Below are 24,467 nucleotides of genomic sequence, written 5' to 3' on the forward strand. Positions count from 1 at the left end.
AAAGTTATCACTATTTGCAGATGACATTATTATATACACAGAAAACCCTAAGGAATCCTCCAGAAAACTACCGGAACTAATAGAAGAGTTTGGCAGAGTCTCAGGTTATAAAATAAAAATACAAAAATCACTTGGATTCCTCTACATCAACAAAAAGAACACCGAAGAGGAAATAACCAAATCAATACCATTCACAGTAGCCCCCAAGAAGATAAGATACTTAGGAATAAATCTTACCAAGGACTGGCATTAATCCAAAAAACACAAAATAATAAATGTTGGAGAGGCTGCGGAGAGATTGGAACTCTCATACACTGCTGGTGGGATTGTAAAATGGTACAATCACTCTGGAAATCCATCTGGCGTTATCTTCAACAGTTAGAAATAGAACTACCATACAACCCAGAAATCCCACTCCTCAGAATATACCCTAGAGATACAAGAGCCTTCACACAAACAGATATATGCACACCCATGTTTATTGCAGCTCTGTTTACAATAGCAAAAAGCTGGAAGCAACCAAGGTGTCCATCAACAGATGAATGGGTAAATAAATTGTGGTATATTCACACAATGGAACACTATGCACCGATAAAGAACAGTGACGAAACTGTGAAACATTTCATAACATGGAGGAATCTGGAAGGCATTATGCTGAGCGAAATGAGTCAGAGGCAAAAGGACAAATATTGTATAAGACCTCTATTATAAGATCTTGAGAAATAGAAAAAACAGAGAAGAACACATACTTTTGTGCTTACAAAGCGGGGAGGGATGGAGGGAGGGAGAGGGTTTTTTATTGATCAATCAGTAGATAAGAACTGCTTTGGGTGAAGGGAAAGATAACACACAATACAAGGAAGGTCAGCCTAATTGGACTGGACTAAAAGCAAAGAAGTTTCCGGGATAAAATGAAAGCTTCAAAGGTCAGTGGAGCAGGGGCTGGGGTCTGGGGAACATGGTTTGAGGAGACTTCTAAGTCAACGGGCAAAATAATTCTATTATGAAAACATTCTGCATCCCACTTTGAATTGTGGCGCCTGGGGTCCTAAATGCCAACAAGCAGCAATCTAAGATACATCAATTGGTCTCAACCCACCTGGAGCAAAGGCAAAGGAAGAACACCAAGGCCACACGACAACTAAGAACCCAAGAGACAGAAAGGGCCACATGAACCAGAGACCTACATTATCCTGAGACCAGAAGAACTAGTTGGTGCCCAGCCACAATCGATGTCTGCCCTGCTAGGGAGCACAACAGACAACTCCTGAGGGAGCAGGAGGCCAATGGGATACAGACCCCAAATTCTCATAAAAAGACCATACCTAATGATATGAATGCGACTAGAGGAATCCCAGAGACAATGCTCCCCAGAACTTCTGATGGCACAGGACAGGAACCATCCCCGAAGACAACTCATCAGGCATGAAAAGGACTGGTCAGCCGGGGGGAGAGAGATGCTGATGAAGAGTGAGCCAATTAAATTAGGTGGACACTGGAGAGTGTGTTGGAAACTCTTGACTGGAGGGGGGATGGGAAGATAGAGAGGGAAGACGGCAAAATTGGCATGAAACGAGAGACTGAAAGGGCTGACTCAATAGGGGGAGAGCAAGTGGGAGAAGGGAGTAAGATGTATGTAAACCTACATGTGACAGACTGATTGGAATGGTAAATGTTCACTTGAAGCTTAATAAAAATTAATAAAAAAAAAAAAATCTTACCAAGGATGTAAAAGACCTATACAAAGAAAACTACAAAGCTCTACTACAAGAAATTCAAGAGGACATACTTAAGTGGAAAAACATACCTTGCTCATGGATAGGAAGACTTAACATAGTAAAAATGTCTATTCTACCAAAAGCTATCTATACATACAATGCACTTCCGATCCGAATTCCAATGTCATTTTTTAATGTGTTGGAGAAACAAACCACCAACTTCATATGGAAGGGAAAGAAGCCTCGGATAAGTAAAGCATTACTGAAAAAGAAGAAGAAAGTGGGAGGTCTCACTCTACCTGATTTCAGAACCTATTATACAGCCACAGTAGTCAAAACAGCCTGGTACTGGTACAACAACAGGCACATAGACCAATGGAACAGAATTGAGAGCCCAGATATAGATCCATCCACGTACGAGCAGCTGATATTTGACAAAGGACCAGAGTCAGTTAATTGGGGAAAAGATAGCCTTTTTAACAAATGGTGCTGGCATAACTGGATATCCATTTGCAAAAAAATGAAACAGGACCCATACCTTACACCATGAACAAAAACTAACTCCAAGTGGATCAAAGACCTAAACATAAAGACTAAAACGATAAAGATCATGGAAGAAAAAATAGGGACAACCCTAGGAGCCCTAATACAAGGCATAAACAGAATACAAAACATTACCAAAAATGATGAAGAGAAACCTGATAACTGGGAGCTCCTAAAAATCAAACACCTATGCTCATCTAAAGACTTCACCAAAAGATTATAAAGACCACCTACAGACTGGGAAAGAATTTTCAGCTACGACATCTCCGACCAGCGCCTGATCTCTAAAATCTATATGATTCTGTCAAAACTCAACCACAAAAAGACAAACAACCCAATCAAAAAGTGGGCAAAGGATATGAACACACATTTCACTAAAGAAGATATTCAGGCAGCTAACAGATACATGAGAAAATGCTCTCGATCATTAGCCATTAGAGAAATGCAAATTAAAACTACGATGAGATTCCATCTCACACCAACGAGGCTGGCATTAATCCAAAAAACACAAAATAATAAATGTTGGAGAGGCTGCGGAGAGATTGGAACTCTTATACACTGCTGGTGGGAATGTAAAATGGTACAACCACTTTGGAAATCTATCTGGTGTTATCTTAAACAGTTAGAAATAGAACTACCATACAACCCAGAAATCCCACTCCTCGGAATATACCCTAGAGAAATAAGAGCCTTCACACAAACAGATATATGCACACCCATGTTTATTGCAGCTCTGTTCACAATAGCAAAAAGTTGGAAGCAACCAAGGTGTCCATCAACGGATGAATGGGTAAATAAATTGTGGTATATTCACACAATGGAATACTACGCATAGATAAAGAACAGTGACGAATCTGTGAAACATTTCATAACATGGAGGAACCTGGAAGGCATTATGCTGAGCAAAATTAGTCAGAGGCAAAAGGACAAATATTGTATAAGACCACTATTATAAGATCTTGAGAAATAGTAAACCTGAGAAGAACACATACTTTTGTGGTTACGAGGAGGGGAGAGAGGGAGGGTGGGAGAGGGTTTTTTATTGAATAATCAGTAGATAAGAACTGCTTTAGGTGAAGGGAAAGACAACACTCAATACATGGAAGGTCAGCTCAATTGGACTGGACCAAAAGCAAAGAAGTTTCTGGGATAAAATGAATGCTTCAAAGGTCAGCGGAGCAGGGGCGGGGGTCTGGGGAACATGGTTTGAGGGGACTTCTAAGTCAATTGGCAAAATAATTCTATTATGAAATCATTCTGCATCCCACTTTGAAATGTGGCGTCTGGGGTCTTAAATGCTAACAAGCGGCCATCTAAGATGCATCAATTGGTCTCAATCCACCTGGAGCAAAGGAAAATGAAGAACACCAAGGCCACACGACACCTAAGAGCCCAAGAGACAGAAAGGGCCACATGAACCAGAGACCTACATCACCCTGAGACCAGAAGAACTAGTTGGTGCCCGGCCACAATCGATGACTGCCCTGACAGGGAACACAGCAGAGGACCCCTGAGGGAGCAGGAGATCAGTGGGATGCAGACCCCAAATTCTCATAAAAAGACCAAACTTAATGGTCTGACTGAGATTAGAGGAATCCCGGCGGCCATGGTCCCCAGACCTTCTGTTGGCACAGGACAGGAACCATCCCCGAAGACAACTCATCAGACATGAAAGGGACTGGTCAGCGGGTGGGAGAGAGACACTGATGAAGAGTGAGCTAATTATATCAGGTGGACACTTGAGATTGTGTTGGCAACTCTTGTCCGGAGGGGGGGATGGGAGGATAGAGAGAGAGGGAAGCCAGCAAAATTCTCAGGAAAGGAGAGACTGAAAGGGCTGACTCAAGAGGGGGAGAGCAAGTGGGAGTACGGAGTAAGATGTATGTAAACTTATATGTGACAGACTGATTGGATTTGTAAATGTTCACTTGAAGCTTAACAAAAGTTAATTAAAAAAAAAAAAGAAGTTATAAAAAAAAAATTCAATCAACAGCTTAACAGAAAATTAGATATAGCCAAAGGCAGGATTAGTTAATAGAAAATATCCATACTGAAGCATATAGAGACAAAATGATAGAAAATACAGAAAAGAGCATGAAAGACCTATGGGACGAGATGAAAAGGTCTAACTTACATATAATTGGAGTCTCAAAAGGAGGGAAAACATGTGGCAGAAGTAATGTTTAAGAGACAATGGCTGAGAATTTTCTACCTCAAAGAAAGAAATGACATCACATGTTCAAGTAACCCCAGAGGACAGATTTTATTTTTTTAATCAACAACATGCACATAGACACACAGATACATCATTGAAAAACTGCTGAAAATAAAGAGAAAATTGAGAGGAAGAGTAGAAAGAGGGTTTCACAATATTCATTTGATTTGGGAACAACAGTGACCATGACAAGCATAGTTTTGGTGATGTCATGGGGGGAGATGCATTTTGTAGAAGGCAGATGAACCAAATGTCCATCAATTAAAAAAAAAACCCATTGCTGTCAAGTGGATTCCAACTCAAAGTGACCCTACAGGACAGAGTGGAACTGCCCCATAGGGTTTCCAAGGCCGTAATCTTTAGAGAAGCAGGCTGCTACATCTTTCTCCTGCAGAGCGGATGGTGGTTTCAAACTGCTGAGTTTTCTTTTGGTTAGCAGCCAAGCACTTAACCACTGCACCACCAGGGCCCCTTTTTGTCCATCAGTAGTAGGACGGATAGTTGTATCATACTCAAATAATGAAAAACTATACAGCCGTGAAAATGAATGAATTATAGCTCAAAAATCAGCATGGATGAATCTCACAAACAATGCAGAACAAATAACAGGAATCCCAACCTATAACAGTAAACAACAGGCAAAACTAAATCAGATAGTGTTGAAGCATCCATATATCACTGGAGAAAAGTATAAAGAAAACCAGGGGAAAGGATAAACACAAAATTGGGGATCGTGGTTAACTTTTGGGAGAAAGGAAGGAAACAGAATCAAGAAGCGACACAAAAGAGGGCTTCTAGGATTTAGATAATGTTCTATTTCTTGGAGAAGGTGGTAAGGGCACAGGTGCATTTTGTTTCCTTCTTTAAAATATATACATTTTTTCACATATGCCTTATTACACAATAAAAATATAAGAAGATAAAACATTTCTTAAAAAAAAAAAGAGTAAATAAAAGATGAAGTAGAGAAAGCAAGTGTAGACAACTCTTCTGAGAAGTTATACCAAGAAGGGGAGCAAAGGGCAATCGCTGGAAGGAGCTGCGGGCCAAAGGGAGTTCTTTAAAGCACGTTTATATACTGAAAAGCCAAAAAACAATCCAGCAGAGACAGGCTGGAAAGGACCTTGAGGGAATGACAGAGATCAGGTCTAGCGCCCTGGGCCCTTCATTACAACTGGAGGGAAGAAGAGAAGACAGTGAGGTTGACAGTAGGATGCAGGCTTGGAAGCAGGGACTGGAAGACGTCTGCATCCCATGCTTCCATGTGCTCAGTGGAATAGGAGGGGCCGTGAGCTGACAGTGAGAGCAGGGCAGTGGGAGGTGTGAAGAGAAGGTGTGAAACTGTTGTCTCTGGAAATGAAAAGACAGCCCACCAGAATGGCCAGGCAAAGCTGAGAGCTTATTTAAAATTGATGAGTGAATTCGAAGATAAATCAGTCAGCTCAGCTGGGAGTTTTTCCCCAGCCGCACTCAGCCTGCTAAGGTGCAGGGACAGAGATGGCTGGTGGTGGAGTTCACCCAGAGTCAGGGGTGCTTCTGCAGCACCGTCCAATAGAACTTTCCGCGATGATGGAAATGTTCTGTAACATATGCTGTCCAATATGGTGGCCACTAGTCACATGCGGCTACCGAGTACTTGAAATGTGGCTAGTGGAGGTGAGGAATTGAATTCGTAATTTTATTTCGCCGTAACCAATTTAAATAGCCACGTGTGGCTAATGTCTACCATTAGCAAAGAGTGCAGCTTTAAGAAATAAGGACTTTTTGGAGGAGCAGGGAGGATGTTGGGGGCAGAAGGAGAGAAGACGGGCATAATGATAAGTGCCTTGTTGAATTCTGGTCACTGGGAAACCAGGTGTGTACTTTACGCAGTGCCTGGCACATAGCAGGCACTCAATAAATGCGTCCTGAATGGAGGATACCGGAATGAAGGGGACAGTGGAGAATAGCAGAGAGCAGAGACCTGGGAAATCAAGATGGCTGACGTAAACATTCTGGGAGTCCTTGGCAAGTCACCTCATGTAAATTGAGAATAATAACAATAACAAAACATCCATATATAAGTCACAAAGTTAGTTGTGAGGTTAGGAGCAGTTAAGAGCATGCTTCTAGAATCAGAAAGGCTGCCAGCTGGGAGACTTTAGACAAATTCTTCAATAATTTCACAGATATTACTGTTTAGTAGTATCTCCTTCCTAGCATGTTTGCATGGGTGATGTGGGATGACATGTGTAAGAAATTTAGCAGAATCTTATGCAGAATAAGTGCTTGAAAAAAATTAGCTATGATTACCAAAAACGAGATCATGAACGTGAAAGTGCCTACCAAAACTCTACTGCACGACAACAAAACTCCACCGGACAATAAGGAAAGTTTGGCCTGGTCTCAATGTAATGTTAGGCTGAGCATTACTGGCTCAGATGGAACTCACCTGAAAACCATACTCCTTGTTAAGGTCCAGAGTGCATGCAGGCGTGTCCACGGCTAAGGTCCACTTCCAGATGCAAACTTTCTGTAAGTGACAGCAGACAGAGGGAGATGAGATGCTCTCTGAAGGCTGCTGAGGTACGTCCCACCTCTTGTGGTGACATGGTAACTTTGGCTCATTAAGCAAAGTCCCATGAGTTTCCCCTGAGAACACTACAGGTGCCATGTGGTCTGAGCAGAGCTGCCCATGGGGACATTCCTGACAGGACGGCCAGCCTGCTGAGCAGACTCCAAGGGCCCATTACCTGGTCTTTACCATCTGAGATGGTTGCCAGATACTTGGCGTCACGGGTGATGGCTATTGTCTTGATGCCGTTGCCTTCTGGGCAGCTGTCAAATATTGTGTGCACGGGGATACTGCAAAACAGGACAAGGAGGGACAAGCATTTGCTGAAGTAAAACTGGCTTCCCCAAGCAGCTCTATTTACAACAGCCAAAAGATGGGAACAACTGAAGTGTCCATCAACGGATGAATGGATAAAACAAAATGTGGTCTATGGACATAAAAAGGAATGAAGTTCTGACACGTACTACAACATGGATGAACTTTGGAGATTATGCTGCATGAAGGAAGCCAGATACACATACAGGTATACAGGTGGGTATAGGTGTATGTGAGAACACAGATGTATCCATATGTACGTGTAAATACAGATATGTGTGGGAAGGCACATATATTCTTTGAAGACACAGCTACAGATACTCCTCAGATATAACCACACATCTTCTGAGATTGGTTTTCTAGGTTTGAAAGCTTAGGACCATAGTCTCATGAGACAACTCAGTTAACCAGCATAATATAGTTCTGCATCATAGTGAAATGAGTAGCATCCAGTGTCTTATAAGCTCGCGAGCGGCCATCTAAGATACAACTATTGGTTTCTACTTGTCAGGAGCAAAAGAGTAAAAGGCAACCAAAATCTCAGGAAAAAAAACAAGTCTACAAGGCAGACAGCCTACATGAGCTGTGGCCTCAACTATCCTGAGACCAGAAGAACTAGATGGTGCCCAGCCACCATCAGCAGAGTCACAACAGATGATCCTGGACAGAATAGGGGAAAAAAGTAGAATAAAACTCAAATTCTTAAAAAAGACTAGACTAACAGGACCACCTGAGACCAGAAGACTCCCTGAGACTATTGTCATGAGACTCTCTTTAAAACTTGAACTACAACTATCCCGAGATCACCTTCTAACAGAAAAGCAGAGTGACACACAAAATATATTACTCATTAGATCAGTGCTCTACTAAAACACCATTGGTATGAGTTCAAAAGGTCAACATTTAATCTAAAGCAAAGATGAGAAGATAAGGGGGCAGGGAAACTAAAATACTGGAAACAAAACAACCAGAACACAAAGAGAATGTTGACACATTGTGAAAAATGTAACTAATGTCATTCATCAGTTTGTGTGGAAATTGTTAAATGGGAACCTAACCTGCTGTATAAACTTTCGCCAAAAACACAATAAAATATTATTAAAAAGGAAATAAAGAAGCCAGGCAAGAAAAGGACAAATATTGTATGATCTCAATTATATAGGGGCTCACTCGGCAACGGGGAGCCTCTGGGTTTAAGCGAGGGAGCAAACAATCAATGTGGGTCTGGGAAAGATCACACTAAACATGTGGAGAAAAACCACATAAAACATGTACTTCTATATGTTCATATATGTGTAAGAAGAACAATAAGGAACATTCTGGAAGAACATAAAAAGCATAATTACTCAGGGCAGTATGTAGGTGTGCTTTTCTCTCTCTTCAGAACCTCTAGTTTCTCATTTGTTGAGTGGCAGTCCTGTGCCTGGTACTGTGCCAAGTACGAGGGTGTGTGGGAAAGGAGGTGAATAGGGCAAAATTGCAACTCGCAAGAAAAAAAGCAAAAATGTCACTTTGATGACTAACGTGTGCCTGACAAAAGCCATGGTCTTTTCAGTCACCTCATACACATGGAAAAACCGGACAACGAGAAAAGAAAACAGAAGAACAGATGCCTTTGACTTGTGGTGTTGCTGAAGAATATGAATAACCGCGGACTGCCAGAAGAACGAACAAATCTGTCTTGGAGGACATACAGCCAGAATGCTCCTTAGAAGTGGGGATACCAAGACTTCGGCTCCTTTACTTTGCACATGCCATCAAGAAAGGCCAAGCCATTGCGAACGACATCGCATTTGGTAAAATAGAGGGTCAGCAAAACTGAGGGAAACCCTCGATGAGATGGACTGGCACGCAACTGACCAGAGCAATGCACTCAAACCTACCAACGAGCATGAAGATGGCGTAAGACCAGGCAACGTTTCATTCTGTTATACTGTACCTCAGGTTGCCATGAGTAGGAGTGGACTCGACAGCAACTAACGACAACAAAAAATGAGTACAACCTTTCCAGACAGCAATCCAGCCGTATCTATGAAAATTTTAAATGCACAATGGTGCCCGGCTACCACTATCGGCTGCTCTGATTGGGATTACAAAGAAAGTCCCAGACAGAGCAGAAGAAAAATGTCGAACAAAAGATCAAATTCACAAAAAAGACCATGCTTAATGGTCTGACAGAGACTGGAGGAACCCCCGAGACTATGGTCCCCGGACGCCCTGCTAACTCAGTCCTGAAGGCACTCCTGAAGTCCCAAAATCCACCTTTCAGCCAGAGATTAGGCCTATAAAACAAACAATAACACATGGGAGGAATGTGCGTCTTAGTTCAACCAAGTATAAGAGATTAAATGGGCAACACCTCCCCAAGAACAAAGAGGAGAAGTCAGGAAGGGACAGGAAAGCAGGACAAATGGACACAGAGAACCCAGGGTGGAAGGGAAAAGGGGGAGAGGGCTGACAATGCAGGATTGCAACCAATGTCACAAAACAACTTGCATATAAATTTTTGAGTGAGAAACTAATTTGCTCTATATACTTTCACCTAAAGCACAACAAAAAAAATTTTTTTAAGGCACAGACCCTCTGATCGATCAATTCCACCTCTGCTGCATTATCCTAGAGAAATGGTAGAAAAGTAAGCAGAGATAATGCAAATTTACGTTCATTATAGCACTACATTAACAGCAAAAAATCTGGAAAAACACAAACGTCCATCAATAGGGGACGGTACAGCCGCATAATGAAAAACTAAGCTGCCTTCAAAAATAATGAGGGATATCTAGGAAAGCGGCCCAAATTTTGGGAAAAAAGTACATTACAGAATGGTACACATAGCAAAAGGAGCCCTGGTGGTGCAGCGGTTAAGCACTCAGCTGCTAAGCGAAAGGTCAGCGGTTCAAACCCACCAGCCACTCTGCAGGAGAAAAGACCTAGTGAGCTGCTCCCATACGGGGCAATTCTATATGAGTTAGAATCGACTTGATGGCACACAACAACAAAAACACATAACATCATCCTGATTGTACGTGTGTGTAGGGGTGTGTTTTTATGTATAGAAAGTCTGGAGGAATAGACTGTTCATCCTGGTTACTCTGGAGACAGGGTATGGCTGAGGAGGGGCTTTCATCTGCAGCTAACACACCTTTGTCCTGACCCCGGCAAGACTTTAGAAATGGAAGAGTCAGGCAAAACCTTGACAGGTGGAGAATTTGATTACACGGTATTGAAATACCTAAGGGAGCCAAAGAAACGGAATGGTGGAAGCCAGTTGTCACCTTGGTGGGATTGCAAAGTCCCACGGGAAGAGAGGTGTGGGTGGTAAAAAGACTTCAACCAGCAAGTGGGCTATCTGACCACTCACATTTCTCATCATGGAGTCTTTGCTGGAATGAATTTAAACAGGCCTCATGTATGTCACATCAGTGTCCCCATCAGCTGGAACCAAGTCTGTGTCCCAGTCGATGGCCACTCTGTCACTTAAGAAAATTTATCCAACTGAGAAATGGCCCCAAAATACACTTAGGAAGGCAATCCCTAAATTGTCGAGAATGACACAGTGGTAGCCTTAGTGGGAAAATGTGTCTTATCTGAGGGTATTTAGAATTACATATAGAAAAGATGAAGTCAATCGGACCTATAATATTAATATATTTGTGATTCAGAATTTGTTCTTTTTTTAGGAATGTGTAATGCTTAAGAAGATTTTACGTATCAGAGTGTCTAACAGATTAGATTTCTGATTCTAATTTAAAATATGTAGTTGATTTAGACTTGTGATTTTAAATTGAAATTGTATTCGGTTTATAAATAATACTAGAACACTGAAGGGAAATTAAGATTTGCCCTATTTATTTCTTATGCCAAATTTCTTAAACCAAATTTAATTGATTTGATTTACAAGAATTACTTATGAGCTGGTAAAGGATTTGTTAATCAGACAACTAACAAACTTGAAAGTGAAAACGGATACATTAAATTTCTAAATGCAATTTAAAATGTTTAAAAGGAGTTAATCGCCAAATTTGTAAATGGGGCCAAACATTAATCAAAGCCCCCTTAAAGGCAACTGCAAATATTTGCTAGATTTATAAACAGAATAAAATTTGTAAGCTGAATGAGAAGCTTAAGGAAGAACTATGGTTTTTAATTTATCACTTCAATAAAGTGACTATTCATTCTAAAGCCAGAGCAGCCTCTGAATAATCTTTTCTGGGTTCCTTTGGGATATCGTGAAACTCATACATAGTGTTTGAACTGTTTACTACAGATACGCTTTACTTAAAGTCCCTGGGTGGCACAAACATTTAACACCTCGGCTTCTAACCAAAAAGTAGGAGGTTTGAGTCCATCCAGAGGTACCTTGGAAAAATGCCTGGAGATCTACTTGGGAAAAATCAGCCACTGAAATCCCCCTGGAGCACATTTCTATGCTGACACACATGGGTTCACCACAAGTCGAAGTTGACTTGGGATGGTATGGGTACTGGTAAGCTTTGCTTTATAATTAAAAAAAAAAAAAAAGACAGCCCTCAAGTTGCTCCCAGTCTAGTGGGGAGACAGCTTTGTAAATAAGAAAGCCATGTCATGGAGAAAAACCACAGAGCAATGATACACATTTCTACAAGTCCACGTATTTACTGGGTGGAAACACACCAAACCGTGACTAAGCTCTGGGAAGAGGACTACAATTAGAGATGGCAGCCACAGGACACTTCAGTTCTGCAAAATACATGTATCGTGTATTGTTGTTGTTAGGTACCGTTGAGTCGATTTCAAATCATGTATTACGTGTCGATTAAGATTTATTTAAATGATTTTTAAAAATCGAAGTCATGTATTCTGGAAAACGCAAAACTACAGAGACAGTGAAAAGATCAGTGGTTGCTAGGGGGCCTGGGGGAGGGATGGCCAGGTGGAGCACGGGGCGTTTTAGGGCAGTGAGATTATTCTGCATGTCACTGTCATGGAGACACCTGACATTAGCACTTGGCAAAACCCACAGGGCTGTACAACACAAACAGGGAACCCTCATGTAGACTCTGGACCTCAGTTGATAATAATGTATCAGTATTGATTCATTGATTATAATAAATGTACCAGGGGAATGCAGGGCCCTAACAATAAGAGAAACAGTGTGGGGAGGGGCCGGGAGGTTGATAGGGACTCTGTACTTTCTGAACAATTTTTCTGTAAACTTAAAATGGCTCTAAAAGAGAAAGTCTATTAAAAATATTACCCAAATGAAAAATCTAGAAGGAAATTAAAAAAAAAATCAATATTACAGAGAATGGACTGAGGGTGCCAGTGAGGGGAAGGGAGACCAGAGAGGAGGTTGCTGCCCTGGCCCAGGCAGGGGTGGAGCCAGGTTATCTGGGAGGCAGACGGAACAGGGCTTTTGGATGTTTTGGCAGTGGGTGCCTGGGGGGGTGTTTCAGCAGTTTCCTCATCGGTAAAAAGAGGACCATCTGAACAACAGATTTGACACATTGAACACTAGTCCGCAGACCAGATGAGCTGTGGAATGACATCAAGGACATCATCCATGAAGAAAGCAAGAGGTCACTGAAAAGGCAGGAGAGAAAGAAAGAAAAGACCAAAATGGATGTCAGAGGAGACTCTGAAACTTGCTCTCGAACATCGAGCAGCTAAAGCAAAAGGAAGAATTGATGAAGTAGAAGAACTGAACAGAAGATTTCAAAGGGCCTCTCCAGAAGACAAAGTGAAGTATTATAATGACATGTGCAAAGAGCTGGAGATAGAAAACCAAAAGGAAAGAACACACTTGGCGTTTCTCAAGCTGAAAGAACTGAAGAAAAAATTCAAGCCTCGAGTTGTAGTAGTGAAGGGTTCTATTGGGAAAATATTAAACAACGCAGGAAGCATCAAAAGAAGATAAAAAGGAATACACAGAGTCATTATACCAAACAGAATTAGTCGATTTTCAACCATTTCAAGAGGCAGCATATGATCAAGAACTGATGGTACTGAAGGAAGAAGTCCAAGCTGCTCTGAAGGCATTGGCGAAAAACAAGCCTCCAGGAACTGATGGAATATCAATTGAGATGTTTCAACAAATGGATGCAGCGCTGGAGGTGCTTACTCACCTATGCCAAGAAATATGGAAGACAGCTTCCTGGCCAACTGACTGGAAAAGATCCATATTTATGCCTATTCCCAAGAAAGGTGATCCAACCAAATGTGGAAATTATAGAACTATGTCATTAATATCACATGCAAGCAAAATTTTGCTGAAGATCATTCAAAAACAGCTGCAGCAGTGTATTGACAGGGAACTGCCAGAAATTCAGGCCAGTTTCAGAAGAAGACGTAGAACCAGAGATATCATTACTGATGTCAGATGGATCCTGGCTGAAAGCAGAGAACACCAGAAGGATGTTTACCTCTGTTTTATTGACTGTGCAAAGGCATTCGACTGTGTGGATCATAAGAAATTATGGATAACATTGCAAAGAATGGGAATTCCAGAACACTTAATTGTGCTCATGAGGAACCTTTACATAGATCAAGAGGCAGTCGTTTGGACAGATCAAGGGGATACTGATTGGTATAAAGTTAGGAAAGGTGTGCATCAGGGTTGTATTCTTTCACCGTACCTATTCAATCTGTATGCTGAGCAAATAATCTGAGAAGCTGGACTATATGAATAAGAATGGGGCATCAGGATTGGAGGAAGACTCATCAACAACCTGCGTTATGCAGATGACACAACCTTGCTTGCTGAAAGTGAAGAGGACTTGAAGCACTTACTAATGAAGATCAAAGACCACAGCCTTCAGTATGGATTACACCTCAACATAAAGAAAACAAAAATCCTCACAACCGAACCAATGAGCAACATCATGATAAATGGAGAAAAGATTGAAGTTGTCAAGGATTTCATTTTACTTGGATCCACAATCAACAGCCATGGAAGCAGCAGTCAAGAAATCAAAAGACGCATTGCACTGGGCAAATCTGTTGCAAAGGACCTCTTTAAAGTGTTGAAGAGCAAAGATGTCACCTTGAAGACTAAGGTGCACCTGACCCAAGCCATGGTATTTTCAATTGCCTCATATGCATGTGAAAGCTGGACAATGAATAAGGAAGATCGAAGAAGAACTGACGCCTTTGAATTGTGGTGTTGGCGAAGAATATTGAACATACCATGGACTGCCAAAAGAACAAACAAATTTGTCTTGGAAGAAGTACAACCAGGATACTCCTTAGAGGCAAGGATGGCGAGACTGCGTCTTAACATACTTTGGACATGTTGTCAGGAGGGATCAGTCCCTGGAGAAGGACATCATGCTCGGCAGAGAACAGGGTCAGTGGAAAAGAGGAAGACCCTCAAGGAGGTGGATTGACACAGTGGCTGCAACAATGAGCTCAAGCATAACAACGATTGTAAGGATGGCACAGGACCAGGCAGCGTTTTGTTCTGTTGTGCATAGGGTCGCTATGAGTCGGAACTGACTCAATGGCACCTAACAACAACAACAACAACAAAAAGAGGACTTGCTGATAGTCTGTTGACAACAAGAGAACAGGCAGACAGTGTGGCTTCAGATCCTGGGTCTGCCCTGCCTAGCTATACAGCAACGTCAACATCCTCCTCATCTTGGGCCACATTTCGGAGTGGCCACAGGCGCAGGAGCCTGAGAAGAGACTGAAAAGGGACAGAGAGCAAATAAGGGGCCATGGGATCAGGGAAGCTGTTATGGATTGAACCGTGTTCCACAAAAATGTGTGTCAACTTGGCTAGGCCATGATTCCCCATATTGTGTGACTGTCTACCATTTTGTCATCTGATGTGATTTTCCTATGTCTTGTAAATCCTGCGTCTATGATATTAATGAGGTGGGATTAGAGGCAGTTACGTTAATGAGGCAAGACTTAATCTACAGGATTACGTTGTATCTTGAGTCAATCTCTCTTGAGATATAAAAGAGAATTCAGCAGAGAGACAGGGAGACCTCATGCCACCATGAATGAAGAACCGGAAGAGCGCTTCCTTTGGAGCCAGGGTCCCTGTGCTAAGCTCCTAGACCAGGGGAAGATTGATGACAGGACCTTCCCCCAGAACCGACAGAGAGAGAAAGCCTTCCCCTGGAGCTGGCACCCTGAATTCGGACTTCTAGCCTCCTAGACTGTGAGAGAATAAATTTCTGTTTGTTAAAGCCATCCACTTGTGGTACTTCTGTTATAGCAGCACTAGTAACTGTGATGGTTAAGATCGTGTGTCAGCTTGGCTGGGCCATGATTCTCAGTGTTTTGGCAGGCGTATAATGTTGTGATCACTTCCCTATTGAGATTTGATATGTGATCACCCCCATGATGGGATCTGCTGTGAGTAGCCAATCAGTTGAAAGGCAGTTTCCTTGGGTGTGTGGCCTGTATCCGAATATAAGCAGACATTCTGGGAAGGCTCAGGGGCTTTTTCTCATTCTGGATCCTGCAGCTGGCTCCTGTTCGTCTGACTCTGTTCTTGGGACTTGAACTAACAGTTTACCTGTGGTCTTGCCTGCCAATCTTGGGATTCATCGATTTTCACAGCCTGTGAGCAAGAGCCCTGCTCTCCTACCTGCCGGTCTTGGGTTCACCAGTCCCTGTAGCTACGTGAATCAGGAGAAGCCTCTATCCTGATCCACAGACTTGGGATGTTCCAGCCTCTACAATCGCATGAGCCATTTCTTTGATAAAAATCTCTCTGTACATTTACATGCTTTACTGGTTTTGCTTTTCTAGAGAACCCAGCCCAAGACAATAACTAAGACAGAAGCCAAGGGAAGTGAAGGCGTTAGATGCCACTAGGAGGTCAGGTAAGAAGAGAACCAGGACTGGGTGACATGGATGTACAGAGGTCATTGGTCACCTGGGGGAGAATGCTACCTATGTCCCCTTCCCAGTCTTTTTTTTTTCTTCTTCTTCTTTTTACTGTACTTTAGGTGAAGGTTTACAGAGCAAATTAGTTTCCCAGTCAATAATTTATACACAAATTATTCTGTGACATTGGTTGCAATCCCCACGATGAGCCAGCACTCTCCCCATTACCACCCTGAGATCCCTGTTCATTCAGTTTCCCTGCCCCTTCCTGCCTTCTCATCTTTGCTTTTGGGCTGATGTTGTCCTTTTGGTCTTATAGGGATAATTGTTCTAAGGAGCACTTTTCTTACATGTGTTATTGGTTATTTCATAGGCCTACCTAGTATTTGGCTGAAAGGTGATCTCTGGGAGTGGCTTCAGCTCCAAGTTAGAAGGCTGTCTCACGCCCATAGTCTCAGCGATTCCTCCAGTCTCTCTCAGACCAGTAAGTCAGGTCTTTTTTATGAATTTGAATTTTGTTCTACATTTCCCAGAACATTCTTGTCCAGAACTTCTCCGTAATATTCAACATCTGGATTCACTTGCCCCCACTCCCCACCACATACACACACCTGCAACCACAGCCTTAGACCCCTATCAATGAATCTACACAGACCTCAGCTTCTAGGCCTAGGAATTAGGAAAGAAAACCCACCTATATGCACCGACCAGGGCCAAGTATCCGGCTCTATGGTCACAGCAGTCCTGTGGGGTAGGTGTTCTTATTATCCTCATTCAGTGCAGATGGGGAGAGTCACTTAACATCTCTGGCCCTCCAAGTCACAGGGCTAGCCATGGTGGAGCTGGACAACTGGAAGCCCCGGGGAGCCCAGGGCCTGCACTGCTTCCTCCCACCCCGTCGCTCTTGAGTCCTGAGCTCTGTCGTCTCCCAGATTTCCACATCTCAGTCCACATTCTCTATCCCCACGCTGCTCGGCTCAGCGTTGCTGGACAAGGCGTCCCCATGGCACTCAGAGGGTCACAGCTGATTCCTATTTTTGGCCTTCTGCCGGGCTCCCTGCCACTCAATGGTTCTTCTATTTCACTTTGGGCAACTCTGCTGCATTTCCATCAGTTATACCAAGCCACGTTCCCACATCCCAAGTCCCCAAACATCCTCAACAAATAAGCCCACCTTCTGCTTGAGAGCTGTTGCCCAACATCTCACACTCCCTCCACCTGCCTGAGTATCTTCCCATCTTCCTGTCCAGTCTTCTCAAACTATCTGTAGTGAAGGAATATCTTTTTTTTTTTTTTTTTTACTTTTCAATCCATAAAAGACCAATACTTTTATAAGATAAAAATGTCACCCAAACCAAAACCAAACCCACTGCCACCAAGTCGGCTCCAACTCATAGAGACCCCACAGGGTTTCCAAGGCTGTAAACCTCTATGGAAGCAGCCTGCTACATCTTTCTCCCGTGGAGCCGCTGGTGGTTTTGAACTGCCTACCCTTCCATTAGCAATTGGCTGCTTTAACCACTGTGCCACCAGGGTTCCTTAAAAATGTCACAGCAATGTCAAATTGCTATGAAATTCCTAAATGCACTTTGTCATGTTCTGTACTTCACGTCCATTGTGGCTAGTCTGCAGTGATGGACTAGCTCGTTCTGTGGGCCACAGGTGGAGTAGCATCACTTGAGCCCACGGAAAGCCTGACACCCCTGGTCTGCCACACTGTCAGGAAAGGGCCCTCGAGGTTGAACTTTGTGGCTCAGGAAGAAGGGTACCCGAGAGGCACCGTCCAGTAGTCTCCAGCATGAGAGAGGAGGCAGACATGAGGAGAGCACAGAGCCTGGTGCTCAGAACCAAGGCTCCAGCACCAGAGTCCACGTGCATGTCCACCCACCCTCACCCTGGGCTGCTGTCTGCGGGGTGGGAATACTGCGTCTCACTTCTCAGACTTGAGCATGTCAAAGGCTGTGATGTTGAAAACATGATGCTGAGTGAAATAAGCCAGACACTAAAGGACAAATACTGTATGATCCCACTTATGTAAGGCATTAGGCAAATCTGCTGCAACAGATCTCCTCAAAGTGTTAAAGAGCAAAGATGTCACTTTGGAGGACTAAAGTGTGCCTGACCCAAGCCATAGTGTTTTTAATTGACTCATATGCATGCAAAAGCTGGACAATGAATAAGGAAGAGAGAACAAGAATTGACACCTTTGAATTATGGTGTTGGCAAAGAATATTGAATATACCATGGACTGCCAGAAGAACAAACAAGTCTGTCTTGGAAGAAGTACAGCCAGAATGCTCCTTGGAAGTGAGGATGGTGAGACTTCACCTCACACACTATGGACATGTTATCAGGGGGGACCAGTCCCTGGAGAAGGACATCATGCTTGGTAAAGTAGGTCATTGAGAAAGAGGAAGACCCTCAACGAGATGGATTGACACAGTGGTTGCAACAACGGGCTCAAGTATGACGATGGTGAGGATACCACAGGACCAAGCAGTGTTTCGTTCTTTCATACATAAGGTCACTATGAGTCGGAACCAGCGAGATGGCACCTAACAGCAACAACTGACATGAAATATCTAGAATTGGCAAATGCATAGAGACGGAAGTTTATTAGTGGTTACTAAGGATAGAGGGGGGAGATAGAGGGGGGAGACATACAGGCAGTTATTGCTTAAGGGGTACCCACTGCCATAGAGTCGATTCCAACTCACAGCGAACCAACAGGCCAGAGCAGAACCGCCCCATAGGGTTTCCAAGGCTGTAATCTTTATGGAAGCAGACTGCCATATCTTTCTCCTGCAGAGTGGCTGGTGGGTTCGAACCGCCCACCTTTCAGTTAGCAGTCAAGTGCTTTAACCGCTGCGCCACCAGGGCTCCTAACTTTCGGGGCACTGAGTTTCTGTTTGGGGTGGTGAAAAACTTTTGGAAGTGGACAGCAGTGGTAGCTGCCCAACATGGTGAGTGCAATTGCTGTCCCTGAATTATACACTTAAAAATGGTTAAAATGACAAACTTTTTGTTCTATATTTCACCAAAAAAAAAAAGAGGCTATGATGGTCTTATGAGAAAAGCAAGAGACAAGTCCAAATAGAGGGGCATCCTACAAAATGCCTGACCAGGCCTCCTCAAAAACAGGGAAGGTCTGAGAAGCTGTCACAGCAAGAGGAAGACATGACAATTATTGTAATGTGGGATCCCAGGTCAGAAGAAGGACATCGGGTAAAAGCTAAGAAAACCTGACTCAGCTACGGGCTGTAGTTACTAGCAAGGCACCGACAGTGGTTCGTTAATTGTAAAAAGTGTAAGGAGCTCCTAAGACGTCAATAATAGGCGAAACTGGGGTCTATGGGAAACCCTCACTACTATCTTCTCAATTTTTCCGCAAATCTAAAACTGTTCTGAAAATAAAACCTATTAATTAAAAAAAAAAGGGCCGTGGTGGGCTGTGAACAGAAAGGGGCTGCTGGAAGTGAGTCTCGGCCCCAGGAAAACAGCAGCTCTGGAGAGGTTCCTATCATCTCTACATCCAAATGCCCAGCTGGGTAATGGACTGACCATACCCAAGAAGAAATGCATTCCCAGAAAAGACATCAGGCAACATGAAACATGAATGCAGAGCTGGGGGAAACACTTGGTGGTGCCCACCAAGAACGGTCCAGGAAGAGGTGGCCCAGCCAGTGACTAGAAAATCTGATTCTGGGGAAAGTCATGCTTCTCATCGTAAATGAAAGAGCTGGCATCTGGTTTATGCTTTGGCCATTCGTGAGCTGAGTTAATGTGAGTCAGCCTTCTGAGCCCAGTCTACTCTGGGCACTGAAAAACCTAGTTTCTGAGCTTAAAGAGCCTAGAACCACAAATGGGAAATTCGCCAAGGTACGACACCCCATCAGGCCCTGAAGCAACAAGACAACCAATCTTCCCCGGGAACCAGGCCCCACCCTGTAACCCATCACTGGATTCCACATCCTCTGACCAGTGTTACTTATTCGTTGCTTTGGCACTGTGCTAGGTACTCTATAGAAAATAGAAAATAAAAAAGTGACCACATGGAGCATACCCTGTGAAGGAATCCCATATAATTATCAGGCAGTTGGGCCCTTTGTCAGCTGTGGCAATCCACCTCCTGTCTTCGCTGATGCAGAGGCAGGAGATGACATTGGCGTGGCCCTGCAGAAACGGAGAGAAGACAGTAGGGATGGTAGGATGCAGCCCAACCTTAGGCGCCAGAGGATCTCAGCTCCCTTTCAGGACTCCGCTGGCCCAACAGTCTACTCCCACTGGACTTCCCTGGGGTTTCCCCATCTCTCCTGGCCTATGGTTTTCAAATGTCATCTTCCTCAAGACACCTGAAGGATAAGTTTCACTCTTAACTCCTGGCTCTGGTGGAGAATAAATACCTGGGGTTCACCCCCGCCCCACTGAATGCCCTGCCAGCCTCATATCCCTAAAATTTTGTTCACAGCCTCTTCACTGGTCACTCTGCTTCCACTGGTACCCCCACAATCCTCTGCCACACAACTGAGGGCTCCTCTTGAAACACCAGTGAGCTCACGTAGCTTCCTGTGTGAGAACGGCCCCCGCCACCCTCCACCCGCACCTCACCTCACTCTCAGGCACCCAACACCCGGGGCCCAGCACCCGGCCATACTGGCCTTCCTCCTGGGCCTCCCCTTGAGCTCCCCATCTGGACCGTTCTCCCCCTACACTGTCCCTGGTTGGCTCCTCCTCCTCCTTCAGGTCTCAACATAAAGGCACTTTCTTCATTCCCTGCCCAGCGCCCCCAATCTAAAATAAATCTCGGCTCACCCTTGATTATTCTCTCTTGTAGCATTTTTACATTTCCTTTCGAGCACTTATGACGATCTGTAACTGGGTATTTACGTGTTCACTTGTTTAAGGTCTATTTTCCCCACCAGACAATAAGCACCATGAGGGTAGGGACTGGACCTGTTTTAAGACTACAGACCCATCGTCGGAGGCAGAGTGGTTATGACCAAGTACTTGTGGAATACATGAGTGAACAAATGATGGAATGAGTGGCCAAGGCCGTCTCCAGCCATCTGACTCTGGAGGGGCTGGACTCCTACCTGCATGATGGCACTGCATCTTCTGGCCTGCCCAACCCAGCCCGGCGGCCACCGTCTTGCTTCTCCCTGCCTGTGTGAGCCCCCAGGCCAGCCCAGCCACCATCCTCCTCCTCTCTGCCTGCGAGCTCCCTGCTCCTCCCTCCCTGCCTGCCTGTATCAGCCCCCAGCCCAGCCCAGTCACCATCCTCCTCCTCCCTGCCTGTGTGGGCCTCTCTGCATGGTCTTGTGCTCGGCCTTGCACAGTCAACCAAGCCCCATGGGAAGCTGCCTACTGATTGTTTCGTGAGCATTTCTTCAGACGCCTCTTCTAGAAAGCAAATTCCTGAAGTTGGGTCCAGGTATCTTGTTTCCTGGCCCAATGCTGCTACTGACTAAGCTCTTGGTAAATACTCTGTGATGACTTTGAGCAGGGCATCCACTGAGGAAGGTCCCTATCAAAAGCCTTGTCAGCTGAAAAGGGTAACATGGAACCTTTTGCCAGTTTAACAAGTGGAGCAGCAGTTGTTAAGAAAATACAACATTTGGACAGACCGGTGATGACAAGGAAAGGGGCCCAGAATGTCCCGAACAGAAGAAGCGGAGCGGTGTGGGGAGGGCAGGCGTGAGGGAAGGTGGAGGGCAGGGTGGGGAGGGGTGGTGAGGGCCAAAAGCATTCAAAGCTGCTGAAGGGAGGGAGGGACAGGAGACCACCTTGACCTACTTAATATGTTCAAGTCAGGAGACTTAAGTCCAAGACCTGCTTCATCAATGACTAATGCAATCCTGGACAAGTCACTTAAATCTCTCTGACCCTCGATTTACTCTTCTGTAAAATGGGGATGCTAATATCTTTTTTTTTTTTTTTTAATATCTACTTCTTGGCAGGATTATGAGGATCAAGGCCTTTTGAAAACTGGGAAGGAGTATAAGTGTTCATTAACTCTGAGTCCCTGCTGAATAAACCCAAACCAACACCATTGCCACTGAGTCAATTATGACTCAAAGGGACCCTACTGAGTAGCTGCTCTTTATGTTCACCTAAGGAGCCCCCAGCGGTGCAGTGGCTAACTGCTCGGCTGCTAACTGAAAGGTCGGTGGTTTGGACACACCAGTGGAGCGGCTCACGAGAAAGATGTGGCAGTCTGCTTCCGTAAAGATTACAGCCTTGAAAACCCTATGGAGCAGTTCTACTTGGTCCTATAGGGTCGCCGTGAGTTGGAATGGACTCAATGGCCATCGGTTTGGTTTATACTCACCACTGCTCTGTGCCAACAACAGAATGGATTGTAGGAAAACCCTGTCTACAGCCTTTACACAAATGTAAAAAAACACAGGTGTTTTAAATTTTTGTAACTATAAGGTGAGCAGCAGTTGTATGTGAACTGATTCTGATTAGATGAGAGACAATGAAAAATCAAATCTGTTTCTAAAGATGGGATTTGCTGTAGTTCAACAGAGAGGTGGAACAGTGTGATGGTGATGTAAGAAAGTCAGCCCTTGGAATACAAACAGAATGCTACATGTAAGGCAAAGACAGTCCCTGGGACTTCCAGTAAGAAAACCCCGCATACCTGCAGGTGGTGTTGTTTGTTCTGGAAAACGTCGTAGATGACGGCAGTGTGCGCGCAGACGTACAGAAGAACTCTCTGGTTTCCATCTCGAATACTGAAGACAGGGAGGGAGCTGTTCCATCCGAACGCCCAAGTCATGGTCTGGAAGACAAAGGTAAACCTGCAAGACTCTGGTGTGCTGAGCCCAGCATGCGATGTCAGGCTCTCCTGGTCAGAGTTCCCAGGAAAAGGAGTTCACCTCAAAAGGATTTCTCACTGTCCAGTGAAGAGAAACCATTTTAAGAAAGTCTCAGCACTATGCGGGCAGCTCCTGTCTGAAGGGGAGATGAGGAGGCAGAGGGGGACAGGAGCTGGCTGAATGGTAACAGGGAATACAGGGTGGAGAGGAGTGTGCTGTCTCATTAGAGAGAGAGCAACTAGGAGTATATAGCAAGGCGTATATAAGGTTTTGTATGAGAGACTGACTTGACTTGTAAACTTTCACTTAAAGTAAAAAAAATAAAGAGGTCTTTTGCAACAGAAAAAAAAAAAGTCTCAGCAGCATGCTACAACGTGGATGAACCTCAAAGACATCGCTGTGGGGGAACTAGCAAGGCACAAAAGGCCACATATTAGAGGATTCCATTTGTATGAAATCCAGACACTGAAGACAGACACAGGTGGTTGCCAGGGGCTGGAGGGAGGACAGATGGGGAGTGATTGCTCACAGACGCCGGTTCCCTTTTACGTGATGTAAACGTCCTGGAATTAGTGGTGACGGTTACACTACCTGGTAAAGATACTAAAAACCAGTGAATCGTACACTTTCAAAGGGTAAATTTTATGAGATGTTGTTATGGATTGAACTGTGTCCCCCAAAAATACGTGTTGTAAATCCTAACCTCTATGTCTGTGGTTACAATCCCATTTGGGAATGGGCTGGGTTTGTTATGTTAATGAGACAGGATTAGTACAGAGTACATCTTGAGTCAATCTCTTCTGAAGTATAAAAGAGATTAAAGGCAAGCTAGAATCGACTCCCCCACGGCAGTGGGTTTTTTTAGAAGCAGAGATGGGGGAAGAGAGATGCCAAGCCACATGAAGACGGCCCAGGAGCAGAAGCTAAAAGACACATGACCTTCCTCCAGAGCCAACAGAGAGAAAAAGCCTTCCCCTAGGGCTGGCGCCCTGAATTCAGACTTCTAGCCTCCTAAACTGTGAGAAGGTAAATTTCTGTTTGTTAAAGTCACCCACATACGGTATTTCTGTTATAGGAGCACTAGATAACTAAGACAGGTATATATTATATCTCAATATCAAAAGAAAAGGAAAGGTTAGTGAGGCTGGAAGTGGGTACAATAAACTTTCTTCAGGGAGGCCAGCCTGGGGAGGGAAAAAAAAGAAAGAAAGTCTTCAACAGTAAATAAACATCTTCCCATTTTTCCATTCTCCAGGACCTGGACCAAACTCAGTACCAGACACATATTGAGCACTAAATGTTGTGAAAATCAACTTACTTCATCAAAGTATGTAAAACAGACAAATTCTAATAAAACCACTAAGTAACTCTGTGAGAAAGGCAAGGATTCAGTCTGCACCTCTGGTTCTTAAACCCCATTTTTCCCGGAAGGATAAAGAGACCGAATTCCCTTAGAAGAATTGAAAAGTCCATATTAC

General features: G+C 44.0%; 1 protein-coding gene across 5 annotated transcripts in view; it reads right to left on the bottom strand.

The window, feature by feature from the left end:
• CFAP251 (cilia and flagella associated protein 251) overlaps window positions 1-24,467 on the bottom strand; it is a 96,046-nt gene that overhangs the window by 63,456 nt on the left and 8,123 nt on the right. For all 5 annotated transcript variants that reach the window (XM_049866302.1, XM_049866300.1, XM_049866298.1 and 2 more), the window contains 4 exons: window positions 22,812-22,952; window positions 20,232-20,341; window positions 7,209-7,320; window positions 6,908-6,988 (listed from right to left, as the gene is read on the bottom strand). In XM_049866302.1, the coding sequence (XP_049722259.1) occupies window positions 6,908-6,988; window positions 7,209-7,320; window positions 20,232-20,341; window positions 22,812-22,952 (444 nt within the window). The remainder of the gene's footprint in view (window positions 1-6,907; window positions 6,989-7,208; window positions 7,321-20,231; window positions 20,342-22,811; window positions 22,953-24,467) is intronic.

The sequence above is a fragment of the Elephas maximus genome, chromosome 22 (assembly GCF_024166365.1).
Source record: "Elephas maximus indicus isolate mEleMax1 chromosome 22, mEleMax1 primary haplotype, whole genome shotgun sequence".
Classification (NCBI taxonomy): domain Eukaryota; kingdom Metazoa; phylum Chordata; class Mammalia; order Proboscidea; family Elephantidae; genus Elephas; species Elephas maximus.